The sequence below is a fragment of the Aphidius gifuensis genome, linkage group LG2 (genome assembly GCF_014905175.1).
Source record: "Aphidius gifuensis isolate YNYX2018 linkage group LG2, ASM1490517v1, whole genome shotgun sequence".
NCBI classification, from domain to species: Eukaryota; Metazoa; Arthropoda; class Insecta; order Hymenoptera; family Braconidae; genus Aphidius; species Aphidius gifuensis.
Window position 1 is genome coordinate 16,135,941 of NC_057789.1, and position 15,812 is coordinate 16,151,752.

General features: G+C 28.6%; 1 protein-coding gene across 1 annotated transcript in view; it reads left to right on the forward strand.

The window, feature by feature from the left end:
* The first annotated feature begins 461 nt into the window (after positions 1–461).
* The window catches only part of LOC122850429 (ribosomal RNA-processing protein 8-like), a 35,426-nt gene continuing 20,075 nt past the window's right edge, over positions 462–15,812 (forward strand). The window contains exon 1 of the mRNA XM_044149581.1: positions 462–620. Coding sequence (XP_044005516.1) covers positions 462–620 — 159 coding nt within the window. The remainder of the gene's footprint in view (positions 621–15,812) is intronic.

A 15,812-nucleotide genomic window follows, 5' to 3' on the forward strand; every position in this document is an offset into this window, starting at 1 on the left:
AAATTAAATAATAATAATAATAATAAAATCTGATTACACGTGGCAACTAATGTTGGACACGCTTGATGTGTAAAATTTTGTCAAGAAAATTAAAAATAATAAAAATAAAATAAAATTACACGTGGCAACTAGAAGTTGGACACGTCATAGTATTGAATAATTCATCATAAAAATAAAATAAAAATAATAAAATATATATATAATAATAATAATAATATTTTCAATGAAATCAATTGTATGAAAAGAATACGTGAAAATTAAACACAACATTTTCATTAAAAACATACTCAATATAAAATAAGTGATAATAGAATATTTAAAATAATAATTGCTGGTATTAAAATAATGATAAAATGGAGAAATTAAATGATATATTGAATGTAAAATGTCCAGAATTGATAGTTAAAATTGGAAAAAATGAATACAGAGCATTGATAAGGACAGGTAGTGCACATAATGTAATGTCGTACAATGTTTTTAAATTACACTCAGATCAAGATGTTCACGAAATAGAAGATGATCAAAATCCAGCCAATAAAACCGTTTATTTTACATATATAATAAACGAGGTCAAATTTTATGATAAAGCAGTTGTGGAGTATGATCTTGGTTATGATATGGTACTGGGATACCAATGGATAATTAAAAATGGAGTGTCAATAAATTATGGTGATGAATCTATCAGCATAAACAAATATAATATTGTTCAGTATTTTAGTGATATGAAATCACAACATAAAAATGAAAAATTAAATATTAAAGAAAACATGAAAATATTGAGTGAGCAACAGGGGGGTAACACCTCAGGAGATTGCCATAAAGGCAAAAATAAAAATAAAATAAATACAACAAGTGTTGATAAGTGTAAAAATAATAAAAATAAAAATAACACGTTGTTGTGCAAGATGGCAGCCAAAGAGGCAGAAATACTGAAATTAAAATTTGAGATAGAGGAAGCAAGAAAGGCACAAACAATAGCCGAGCAAGCGTGTGCACAAGCAGATAAAGCCCGAGCACAGCTTGAAGAAAAATTTAAACATATTGAAAATATAAATAAACATCAACAAAATAAATTAAATGTTGATGATAATGTGTTTAAAAATGAAAATAAAATAAATGATCAGCAGGGGGGTGATATCTCAAAAGATATTAATCACAATGATAAAACAATGTGTGATCAACACAATCAAACAATAGTTGTTGATAATCAAAATAAAAATAAATTTAATATTGTGATGAATAATCGCAACAATCAAAATGATAAAATAAATTGTAATCAGCAAAATAAATTAAATTTTGTTGAAAATATCTGTGAAAATAAAAGTGTATCTAATGTTGTGGATAAAATTCATAATCAATACATTGATACAACAAATGGTTGTCATGAAAATGAATTAAATTTTGTCCATAATAATCACCAGAATCATGTTGAGAAAATAAATAATTATCACCAAATAATTTGTGATAATAATATATGTAAAAATAATGCTAATAAAACAAACAATTTGAAGAAAATGAAAGTCAATGTGTTCAATAATAAATATGACAATAATATTGGAAAAGTAAATACTGGGCAACGATACAAACTGGTCAATAGTGTCAATAATAAAATTAAAAATAAAATTAAATGCAAGATAAAATACAAACATTTAATTAATAATAATAATATGAATGGCAGAAAGTACAAATTTGATGGCAAATTTGGATGTAAAAGATATTTGGGTCATTTGGATATGTTTGTTGACTTTGATTTGACTATTCAATTGAGAAGAGTGAATGCTGAATTACTCTGGTTAATGTCATTTGCCTCATGCCAAGGACCAGGTGGCATATTGTTGATGATCCTAATTCAAATAACTTCAATGTTATATATCGTATATAATATTCTAGAAGTTAAATTCAATAACTCAATGATGGATGCCACGATTACAATATGCTGGGAATATGTAAGATGTGGCAGAAATTCATCTGAATTTTACTAATCAATGTAAATGTATATTATATCCTTTTTTAAAAAATAATGTAAAGTTTTAATATTTGATAACTATAATTTTGTATGTTAAATTTCAAGGTCAAAGATTAATTTGATTTTAAAAAGAAATATTTGTGGTTGTAAATAAGGATTATTGTAAAATTTTATTTAGGTACAGTTAAAATTAATTTTAAATGTAAAATAATAGTGATTTTAAAGTCTATGATGATTAAGAATTTTGAATTGTTTATTATAAATATTTTGTATACTACTTGTATGTAAACGCTACTATAATTTTCATTAATATGATAAATCATGTATAATGAAAAAGGGGGGTAGTTGTAGCGTGTATAAATATATATATGTATAAGATGTATGTATGAGTGTCCGTGACACTAGACGGAGAGAATTTAGGTGTAAAATGTTTGTATGTGTTTCGATAGGGAGAGAAAAATAAAAACGGCACTTCCAGTCCGGCCACCATCGAGTGCGTCCGCAAAATAAAAATTATAAATATTTTTGGTGACGTGGTTTTACCACATCACCCATACATTAAAGCATATTGTACCAGTATATCATATAAATTGCATATTAAAATACAGAGTTAAAATAATATTAAATTAAAAAATTGTGTTTGATTTTATTTAAAATATTTAACCAAAATCTTGTAATATTAAATTAAAGTAATTTGTGGTAAAATTTGGATATAAAATAAAAATCCAAATAGAAATAAAACCGCAACTCACATGATTGATATTATTATTATAAATATCATATTGATATCATCATTTATACTATGAACTTTATCAATATTAATAATAATATCACTAATTAATTGATTGTTGATATTATTAAAGTCGTTACAAATATCTTGACAGACTGCGATAGAAGTTTTACTTCCCTCGCGCGTACTGCTAAAACACACATTTTTTTTTTTCTGTAGCAGTTAGCCAAACAATTTTTGGTATCCAAACATCAGTGTCTTTAAATAATTCTTTCTGTAAAATATGAATTGTTTATCAAACAGTTTCATATCAATATAAAATGAATGAATTAAATTAGCAATATAACATAGAAATTAAAAGAAACAAAATTACCATTACCCAGGTAGAAAACTTCCGTTGGCCCGACTGTCGGCTGACGGAGTGTCCCGACTTATTAAGTCGGAGAAAAGTCGGGCCGACGTCGGATATTCTGTTAAATTCCCGTAAAGTAAAAAATTTAGAATATCGATTGCATTTTCCCAAAGAAACTAAATTGTTAATAGATAGACTATTTATGTTTGTACTTTGTTTCTAATCATTCTAATCATGAATATTTTTCAATAGATTAGGCATAATTTTTTGTTTTACTCGAATTAACTTTAAAATAACAGCTTGAGGTTATAGTCGAGATTTTAGACGACATTTATGAGAAAACGGTTCTCATCCAATTACTGTATATCGAAAATACTAAGCCTGCTGTTTTACCGGCAGGCTAGCGACGAGTAATTTTAAATATGCAACTTCAACAATCATGTTCATGTTTGGATCGGTTTGGATTAAAAACAACAAGTTTAATAAATAAAAATATCGTCTTGAATATTGTATTAAAATATAATTACCGATTGTTTTAACATCTGTATATTGTATTGTTGACTCAGGTATATTACTATTATGATTATTATCATTATCATGTGGGAAATAAGGTAGCTAACCATACTGCTTTTCCTTAAACATTTTTATTCATTTAATAAATAAAGTACATGTAAATTTATTTAACAAAAATAAAAATGTCCAAGGAAAAGCAGTAGCTAAGGAGTTGAGGTTGCCAAAAAATTGTTTTTTAAGGAAATAATGTTGCTTAAAATATAATTTTTTGGCAACCTTATTTCCTTAGTTACATTCTTTTCTTAGCTACTGTTTTTTGTTAGACATTTGTATTCTTAAAAATTAAATTTACATGTATTTTATTTCTGAAATAAATAAAAATGTCCAAGGAAAAGCAGTAGCTAAGGAGTTGAGGTTGCCAAAAAATTGTTTTTTAAGGAAATAATGTTGCTTAAAATATAATTTTTTGGCAACCTTAATTCCTTAGCTACATCTTTTTCTTAGCTACTACTTTTCCTTGGACATTTTTATTTTTTTAAAATAAAATTACATGAAATTTATTTATTGAATTATCAAAAATATCCAAGGAAAAGTAGTAGCTCAGGAAAAGATGTAGCTAAGGAATTAATGTGACTCAGGAATTATGTCCTTGAAACATAATTTTTTGACAACCTTAATTCCTTAGCTACATCTTTTCCTTAGCTATTGCTTTTCCTTGGACATTTGTATTTTTAAAAAAAAAATTTACATGTATTTTATTTATAAAATAAATGAAAAATGCCCAAGGACAAGCAGTGGCTAAAGAAAAGATGTAGCTAAGGAATTAATGTGACTAAGGAATTATGTCCTTAAAACATAATTTTTTGGCAACCTCAATTCCTCAGCCACATTAATTCCTTAAAGTTGTTTTTTACTAACTTTCCTTGGACATTTTCTATTTATTTTATAAATAAAATACATGTAAAGTTTTTTTTCAAGAATACAAATGTCCAAGGAAAAGCAGTAGCTAAGGAATTAATGTGGCTAAAGAATTGAGGTTGCCAAAGAATTATGTTTTAAGGAAATAATTCCTTAGTCACATTAATTCCTTAGCTACATCTTTTCCTTAGCTACTGCTTTTCCTTGGACATTTTATATTTATTTCATAAATAAAATACATGTAAATTTTTTTTGTAGAAATACAAATGTGCAAGGAAAATTAGCAGCTAAGGAATTAATGTGGCTAAGGAATTAATGTTGCCAAAAAATTGTGTTTCAAGGAAATAATTCCTGAGTCACATTAATTCTTTAGCTACATCTTTTCCTTAAATATTTTTGATGATTTAATAAATAAATTTCATGTAATTTTATTTTCAAAAAATAAAAATGTCCAAGGAAAAGTAGTAGCTAAGGAAAAGATGTACCTAAGGAATTAAGGTTGCCAAAAAACTATATTTTAAGCAACATTATTTCCATGAAACATAATTCTTCGGCAACCTTAATTTCTTAGCTAATCCAAATCGATCCAAACATGAACATGATTGTTAAAGTTGCATATTTAAAATTACTCGTCGCTAGCCTGCCGGTAAAACAGCAGGCTTAGTATTTTCGATATACATTAATTGGATGAGAACCGTTTTCTCATAAATGTCGTCTAAAATCTCGACTATAACCTCAAGCTGTCATTTTAATGTTAATTCGAGTAAAACAAAAAATTATGCTTAATCTATTGAAAAATATTCATGATTAGAATGATTAGAAACAAATTACAAACATAAGTAGTCTATCTATCAACAATTTAGTTTCTTTCGGAAAATGCAATCGATATTCTAAATCTTTTACTTTAAGGGAATTTAACAGAATATCCGACGTCGGCCCGACTGAAATCCCGACTTTCCTACGACTTTATTGAGTCAGGCGCGACACATATTTTTCTACCTGGGTAACTTTGTATTTGAATCATAATTTTTTTTTTCTTCATTGATGATTTTGTTAAAAGATGTTGACGCTTTTGTTTGATCAGTTCCATTTTTTACTAATGAATCACTTGTATTTAGACTATTTGTTAAATTTTTTGTTGATATAGCTTCTTGAATTATATTTGAAATTTTAGCCAATATATTATGAATAGGAAGCAATGCTGAAATTTAAAAATTCATATAATAAATTTGATTTTTGATTACTTCATTAACTACGTTTCATTTATTAAAATTTTCTTAACTAACTACTGATAAAATTACAAAACAATTTTGAATATCAAATTTATCTGCTGAAAATTTTTCATATTATTTTCAACTGTACTGTGAAAGTTGTTTTTTTGTTAAATTAGCCTATTAGTTCTTACGTAGGTGGGACGCTTCGCGTCACCTACGTATTGAATTTGTCTAAGAAAAAAAAAAAAGTGTCGTAGCTCCTTAGCCAATAGACCTAGAGACTTCATATTATGATCAAAAGAAGCGTATTTTTAATACCTACAATTCGTATATTTTCGTTTTTTCAAAAAGTAATTACTAAAGCCGTAAATGCTAAAAATATTAAATTTGTTATTTTGTCTTTTTTTTTTTTAAATTAATAACTCTTAAACTATCCATCCGATTAACTTCCACCGACTAATTTAAAGTTTTATTTTTTTTTCATCTACAATTTGCCGCAAAAATTAACGCGATATCTTAAAAATTGACAAAGATATTGATGATTAATTACAAAATTTTATTTTCGGAGTCACGGAACTGATTAACATTGGAATCTGTCAAAATTATATTGAGGCAGATTAGTTGCACGAAGTTGGCAGCCCTGCTCAGTAAAACGCACTCACACAGATGAACATATGTTTATAATAATATTCCGTAGTAAACAAAACGACATAACCTATGAGCAATATGACATTTATTTAAAAAAAAAAAAAAATGAGCCAATTAATAATTGCTCATGACCCACCGGAGTATTGAAAATTTCAATTTTCGTCACAAGTGATTTTTTTTATAATAGTACTTTGTGATACAAGTGCATAAAATAGGACTTAGTCAAACGCGGTGAGTGATACCCGAGACAGAGTGGAAACATAAGGCGCCTTTTGCCCCCTTTTTTTTTTTTTTCTTTTTTCATAAATTAAACTAGTTTTCATTTTAAAGAACACAATTATTTTTCATTACAACTATCAATTTTTGTTTTATTAACAACAATATCAACAAGTTGCAACATGACAGGTCCGAGTATGTCAAATGATACACACACACTTACACACAAAATGCAGTCAGATCAAATAGAATAGCTAAAGTTGTATCACACCAGACAGCGCGACATCATAATTCTAATTATTTGACAAGAATTTCTAACTCTAGTGATTAAAAATACCTAGGAAAGCAACTTAGTAGCCTAAATAAAACAACTTAGCAGCCTAAATAAAGCAACTTAGTAGCCTGGGGACATTATGAGTGCGTGTTAGCCGAAAGATGGGGTAAAGTATCACTTTGTGAACGCAAACGCGTGGAATAAAGTAGGGTAAAATATGCCTCAGTGAAGGAAATGTTTTTTTTTTTATAGAAGTTTTAACTTCCCATTTAAAAAAAAAAAGAATATTTAATACGTTTTGAAGTTGCAAAAAATATGTCATTGAGTAAGTACTTTTTCCATACTTTTTTTTTTCTAAATAATATACGTAATAATGCCTTTATTATTTTTTTTTACTTAAAAACCGTCATTAAACGAGTTAAAAAGTGAATTGTAATATATTGTAAAAGTGATACTAATTATGGTTTTTCTTTTATAAATTTTATTTATTTATTATTTTCCATTTATATATAAATCGTGATATTAAAAAAAAAAAAAATATATTTATCATATATGTGCAAAAAAAAGTTTAATATTCTTGAAAATATAGCAAGTGTATGGGTATTCATTATGTCAATTCGTCAGTTGTTTATATATAAGTTTGACAGTTTTTTTTTCTTTGGCCTCATATAAGACCTTCAATTTTTTTTACCTACTCATTGTTTGAAAAAAAGATGGGCATAATTTCTAATTTTTTTAGTCCGTTTTCACTTTCATTAGCGTTATCTATTAATTAAATATTAGGGCTCCATGCAGTACTAGACAAGACGAGATTCAACGAGTCTCGGTATCGGTCTCGCTCGTTCGCACCAGGTCTTGGTCTTGGTCTCGGTCTCGCAGTTTCAGGATTTTAGGTCTCGGTCTCAGTATCGTCTCGAAAGTATCGCCGGGTCTCGCTTTTAAACTAATGATTTTTCGTTAAGTAAAATATAAAAGAATGGAAACCAAATGATTGAATAATATATAAATATTTTATTAAAGTTTATATAAAATAAAAATAATTAATACTATATTATTTAATATTTGAAAATAATAAATAAATATAAAATAATGAAATAAATCAAATAAATATTGAATTATTTTGATTTATATTTTATATCAATAAAATTGATAAATTAAATCATACAAAATTATAACATGAATAGCTTTTAGAATTATTAAAATAATTTTTCCGAAAAAATAAAAAAAGAAAAAATGTTCAAAGTTGAACCTTTAAATTTTAAAAATCAATGAAGTAGTTGGACAAAAGTCTTCAGAAATTCCATAAACAAATAATAGATTTTTTTCTTTCTTTCTCTTCCTTGATATGTATTTTTCTCTTTTCACGAAGTAAAATACTGCTTTTAAAATATCAGATACAAAAAATATCAATTTAGGAAAATATAATTGGCGTAACTTTACGATTTTCATAGGTACATAAGGCTTGTAGATATCTCGTTGTAACTGTAGTGTCAGTGTCTTACTGTACAGTATTTTACTGCATAACAGTTCTTCTTTTCAATACGATTCATTACGAGCAAAAAGAAAAAATTTGATTCAAAGTCTCCTGGCGGTATCGATTGGTCTTGGTATCCGTATCGTTTTATTGACTGAAGACGATCTCGGTCTGGGTACCGCATGAAGCCCTATTAAATAGACAAACTATTATAAAACGCATTTGTGCGTTTTCTTTTTATTTTTTTAATAAACTTCGATTTTATTTTTTTTTAATTATTATTATTACTTTTTTTCGGTATTTTTTTTTTTGTTTTTTTTTTTTTGGAAGGATGTATTTTATGCTTGCATAAGCAAAAAAATGGTTGTGTTTCTTTTTTTTTTCTAAACTGATCTAACGGTTAAATCTTTCAAGTTCAGGAAAAAAAAAAAAAAAAAAAAAGAAAATATAAAAGACCCTCACACTATCTAACAAAAGAAAAAAAAAATAATATATAGGGGAAAGCGGGGCAAAATGGAACGGCGGGGCAAAATGGAACACCCAAAAAAATATTTTGACTCATATTTTTTTTCATTTTTTCGTCACTCTTCGATTAAAAAAGCCGGAAGAAAATAGATGCAATAAAAAAAAAATTTTCTTGAAAATTTTTTGAACATTTTTTTTAAGAACAAAGAATATTATTTTTTATATGTTTTTTTTTGTTCGTCGAGAAAAATAGTGATAAATTAATTTAAAAGCAATTGTTCGTAATTATAAATGAAGAGAAATAAAAAAAAGTTAATTTTTGTGATTAATATCACATTTTATTCAACAACGATAAATAAATTTATAATAATAATTTTTTTTTTTAATTTTTAAAAATTATTTATGTTTTTTTTATTAATAAGGGAGAAAAACTAATCGGAAAATACTATTGTCATACATCGATTTATTTTTTTTCCTTAAGTGTTCCATTTTGCCCCGCTTTCCCCTATATATACATACAATTGTACCCATCATATGTTTGTAGTATGGTGTACATCTCTTACTTTTTGTTTTTATTTTTTTTCAAAGACCTTCAAAAAATTATCAAATATTAAAAAGCGGTCGGACAATATGAAAATTCCACCACTAAGATATACTAATCTACAATATTTCCAGATATATAGGGAGGCATTTTCAAATACCGGTCATCGTTTGATACCGATTATTTTGGAATTCAGGATTTGGACCAAAAACGAAATTATTTTTTTCCACCATTTCATAATTTTTTTTTTACCGAGTATTTCTCTAGACCAGGTTTAAAATTTTGTTTTTTATCATTCTGTCAATAAAATTTTGGGAATGGGCCGATGATAATTACTAATTTTTTTATAACTGATTGAAAAAAAATTTTTTTACGAATTTTAAAAATAGAAAAATTTAATAATGGTTTCTTGTAGAGAAACCAAGAATAAAAATAAATGATATCTCGATGAATTTTGTTTTTCCCTATATTTAAGGATGGAAAGATAGAAAAACTGCGATGCTTAAAATTCAATTTTTGAAGCTTTTACCCTCGAAATATGGAAAAAACCTAAATTTGCCCAGATATCATTTATTTTTATTTTTGATTTCTTTACAAGAAACCATTATTAGATTATTCTAAAATTAGATTATTTTAAAATTGGTAAAAAAATTTTTTTTTAATCAGTTATAAAAAAATTAGTTATTATTCTCGGCCCATTCCCAAATTTTTATGGGTGACTTGTTTCTACCTCGAGATGATATGGGAAAAATTTCAGAATTTTAAACCTGGTCTAATTTGAGAAATACTCTATAGTAGGAAAAAAAAAATTATTTTATGGTGTAAAAATGGTGGAAAAAAATTGAAAAAGAATAAGGTCGTTTTTTGGTCCAAAATACACCTAGAAAAAAATTTCCAAGTGAATCGGTAGGGGTCAGGCCGATGACTCGGTGATTTAACCTGGAATGCCCCATATATATTTATATATACATACAGTGGTGGTTTCGGGGACTACTTCATATATACAATGGTGGTTTTGAGGACGGTCCCCAAAGCAACATCTCAGTTAATGGTGGTTTTGAGGACGGTCCTCAAAACCCCATTTGAAAAATATGCTTTGGTGGTTTTGAGGACTTTTTATTTTACCAGGTATAATTTTCATAAATTGAAATGTGAAGTAGGTATTACGACCGATTTATCTTCAATTGATTCCATCTTAAACTATAAATAGTAATGATTCGATGAAAAAATTCAATTATTTACCAAAATAAGAATTTTTTCGTGTGTCCCTGAAACCTCCATTCCAAGAACATCATTTTTCGATCTACTGGAGGTTTCAAGGACTTTTGATAAAAAAGCAACATTACTGCGCTAAATGCATTTTTACGATTCAATTCAAACTACAAACATGTTCTCAGTGAATTTTCAGTATAAAGAAAATATCACTATGCTTTATAATAACATTTAACATAATTATATCTGTTTTAATATTGCATGTCCCCGAAACCACCAATAACTACCTTTTTTTTCACACAGAGGCAGTTTTGAGGACTTAATTTTTGGAACCTCAATTCGATGGAACAGTCGAATTTATGAATTTCGATATGAATTTTCTGGCAGTTCTCAATAAGATTCTTCCCTTTTCATGAAATTCATCGTTGAAATTGCAGTCGATTGGATAATAACTTTCGATTCTACTTTAATCTAAATGTCGCCAAAACTACCATTTTACGGATTTCGTATCTCCAGCTATTGGCAGTTTTGAAGACATTCTGTAAAAATAGAAAATGCACATAATTGTTGAAAGTCCTCGAAAGCACCGTGACATACAATTTTTTATAATTGTGGAATGGTTGTTTCGAGGACATATGCTAAAATTTGAATAATAAAAAGATATTATATTTGTTACGAGTTCTACTGAAGCTTTCTTTGTGTCCACAGAACGTAGAGGTTTAGAAATTTCATAGAACCTTTCTGATAATCTCAAACGATACTCAAATATAAACGGAATTAACGACGTATTTTCAAAACGTCCTCAAAACCACCATACTACGAAATTTTTTTAGTCGTAGAACGGTGGTTTTGAGGACTTGCAGCCTATACCGGAAATTATAAACTTAATCTTACAAACTTAAAATGGAGCCATTCTTCTACACTGTAACTTGTTATAGTTTTAATAATTTATTTGACAAATCAAATCCTAAAGACTATCACACGAGACCAGAATATAAGGAAATTCTCCGACGAAAAACGCGTTGACTGCAAAGACGGTCGTTCTGTATTTTTTCGACATGGAAAGTTGAGACAATTTTTTCCGGTTTTCCGAAACCTCAGAAATGATTGATCACCTTGAATCAGTAGGCTGAACAACGAGATACCGCCTTAATTTAGTAGCATTAGAAATTCTTAGATACCGTCGGGAAAACCGAAACTTAATTCGTTTTGATAACAATAACTGAAACGATTTGTTAGACAGTAAGATTTAGAGAAAGACCGTTGTCTATGTTACAAGTTCTACTCAAACTTTCTTGGTGTCGACGGAACGTGCGGGTTTGGAAATTTCATAGAAGTTTTCTGATAATCTCAAACCATACTTAAATTAAAACGGAATTAACGACGTAATTTTGAGACGTTCTCAAAACCACCATACTACGAAAGTTTTTTATTCGTAGAACGGTGGTTTTGAGGACTTGCAGCCTATACCGAAAATTATAAAATAAATCTTTGAAACTTGAAATGAGGCCATTCTTCTGCACTGTAATTTGTTATAGTTTTAATAATTTATTGGACGAATTTAATCATAAGGAATATCACATGAAACCAAAATATAAGGAAATTCTCCAACGAAAAACGCGTTGACTGGTCGTTCTGGATTCTTTTAACATGGAAAGTTGAGACAATTTTTTCCGGGTTTCGGGATCTTAGAAATGATTGATCACTTTGAACCAACAATACCGCCTTAATTTAGTAGCATTAGAAATTCTTAGATACCTTCGGGAAAACCGAAACTGAATTCGTTTCGATAGCAAAAACTGAAACTATCTGTTATGCAGTAGGTATTCAGTGAAAAACCGTTTTCTTTGTTACAAGTTCTACTTAATTTTTCTTGGTGTCCACGGAACAAGCGGGTTAGGAAATTTCATAGAAGTTTTCTGATAATCTCAAACCATACTTAAATCAAAACGGAATTAACGACGTAATTTTGAGACGTCCTCAAAACCACCATACTACGAAAGTTTTTTATCCATAGAACGGTGGTTTTGAGGACTTGCAGCCTATACCGGAAAGTATAAATTCAATATTTCAAACTTGGAATAAGGCCATTCTTCTACACTGTAATTTATTATAGTTTTAATTATTTTTTGGACGAATCGAATCATAAGGACAATCACATAAAACCAAAAGATAAGGAAATTTTCCGACGAAAAACGCGTTGACTGGAAAGACGGTCGTTCTGTATTCTTTCAACATGGAAAGTTGAGACAATTTTTTCCGGTTTTCCGAAACCTCAGAAATGATTGATCACCTTGAATCAGTAGGCTGAACAACGAGATACCGCCTTAATTTAGTAGCATTAGAAATTCTTAGATACCGTCGGGAAAACCGAAACTTAATTCGTTTTGATAACAATAACTGAAACGATTTGTTAGACAGTAGGTATTTAGAGAAAGTCCGTTTTCTTCCTTACAAGTTCTACTCAAACTTTCTTGCTGTCCACAAATCGTGCAGGTTTGGAAATTTCATAGAAGTTTTCTGATAATCTCAAACCATACTTAAATTAAAACGGAATTAACGACGTAATTTTGAGACGTCCTCAAAACCACCATACTGCGAAAGTTTTTTATTCGTAGAACGGTGGTTTTAGGGACTTGCAGCCTATATCGGAAAGTATAAAATAAATATTTCAAACTTGAAATAAGGCCATTCTTCTACACTGTAATTTATTATAGTTTTAATAATTTATTGAACGAATCGAATCATAAGGACATCACATAAAACCAAAATATAAGGAAATTCTCCGACGAAAAACGCGTTGACTGGAAAGACGGTAGTTCTGTATTTTTTTAACATGGAAAGTTAAGACAATTTTCCCGGTTTTCCGGAACCTTAGAAATGATTGATCACTTTGAACCAGTAGCCTAAACAACGAGATACCGCCTTAATTTAGTAGCATTAAAAATTTTAGATACCTCCGGGAAAACCGGAACTTTATTTGTTTCGATAGCAATAACTGAAACTATTTGTTAGACAGTAGGTATTTAGAGAATGACCGTTGTCTATGTTACAAGTCTACTCAAACTTTCTCGGTGTACACGGGACCTGCGAGTTTGGAAATTTCATAGAACCTTTCTGATAATCTTAAACCAGACTTGAATCAAAACGGAATCAACGACGTAATTTTGAGACGTCTTCAAAACCACCATGCTGCAAAAGTTTTTTATTCGTAGAACGGTGGTTTTGAGGACTCGCAGCCTATACCGGAAATTATAAAATAAATATTTCAAACTCGAAATAAGGCCATTCTTCTACACTGTAATTTATTATAGTTTTAATAATTTATTCGACGAATCAAATCATAAGGACTATCACATAAAACCAAAATATAAGGAAATTCTCCGACGAAAATCGCGTTGATTTGGAAGACGGTCGTTCTGTATTCTTTTAACATAGAAAGTTGAGACCATTTTTTCCGGTTTTCCGGAACCTTGGAAATGATTGATTACTTTGAACCAGTAGCCTGAACAACGAGATACCGCCTTAATTTAGTAGCATTAGAAATTCTTAGATACCTTCGGGAAAACCGAAACTGAATTATTTTCGATAGTAATAACTGAAACTATTTGTTATAGACAGTAGGTATTTAGAGAAAGACTGTTGTCTTTGTTACAAGTTCTACTTAATTTTTCTTGGTGTCCACGGAACGTACCAAACCATAAACTTCTTCCGTTAGTGCTTTTAGGAACATGAAGCCCATACTGAAATTCATACAATCGTTAAGTATGACTTAAAAAATGGCCGCATTGTTTGTTTACTCTCAGAACTCTTTAATTGCAAGTTCAAAAACTTTTCTTCTAATATTTCTTTTATTCTATGATATTTTTTCCGTTTTTCACTGATATTTTCCCAGTTTCTCGGATTCAGTCCACTTCGTAGAAATAGATGATGTTATACACGTATTCCAAACAGTCATAACTCTGTACTCTATTTTCTATCATTAGTTCGTTTCAGTTCTATGAAAAGTCTTCAGAACGACCAACATAATCCGGATAAAAAAATATGATAAAAGGGTTCGAGGACATCATGTAAGATATATAAATAGTGTTTTATCTTCAAGTCCTATCATATGGCCCTAACACATTTTATAAATTGTCATTCAATATAAGTATTAATCAACATATATAAGAAATATTGCAACCGTCAAGGCAGTCATTGGGTTGAATTAAAGTGATAATTGAATTTTTGAAAGAAAAGTCCTTGAAACCTCCATTACATAGTTTTTTTAAAAAAATCTATCGGAGGTTTTGGGGACATCAAGTTAAAATGATAATAAAGAAGTCCTATCATATGGCTCTGATACATTTTATGAATCATTATTCAATATAAGTATTAATCAATAGATATAAGGACTTTTGCCGCCGTTAAACCGTCATTGAGTTATTTTAAGGAGATAAGTAAATTTTTAAAAGGAAAGTCCTTGAAACCTCCATTACATAGTTTCAAAAAAAAATCTATTGGAGGTTTTGGGGACATAAAGTTAAAACGATAACAAAGAAGTCTTATCATATGTCCCTGATACATTTTGTGAATTGTTATTCAATATAAGTATTAATCAATAGATATAAGGACTATTGCCACCGTCAAAACAGTCATTGAGTTATTTTAAAAAGATAAGTGAATTTTTTAAAAAAAAGTCCTTGAAACCTCCATTACATAGTTTTTTTAAAAAAATCTATCGGAGGTTTTGGGGACATCAAGTTAAAATGATAATAAAGAAGTCCTATCATATGGCTCTGATACATTTTATGAATCATTATTCAATATAAGTATTAATCAATAGATATAAGGACTTTTGCCGCCGTTAAACCGTCATTGAGTTATTTTAAGAAGATAAGTCAATTTTCAAAAGAAAAGTCCTTGAAACCTCCATTACATAGTTTTTTAAAGAAATCTATCGGAGGTTTTGGGGACATCAAGTTAAAACGATAACAAAGAAGTCTTATCATATGGCCCTGATACATTTTATGAATTGTTATTCAATATAAGTATTAATCAATAGATACAAGGACTATTGCCACCGTCAAAACAGTCATTTGGTTATATTAAAGGGATAATTAAAATTTGAAAAGAAAAGTCCTCGAAACCACCATTACATAGATAAATTCTTCATGCATCGGTTGTTTTGAGGACTTGTGTCAAATCTTAAATTTTATGTATTAAAAATGTAAAATTTACTACTTCTATTTTTTGTACCTTCTAAATTCATGCCAACACAATACTAAAATACAAAGGATTCGAATAAAT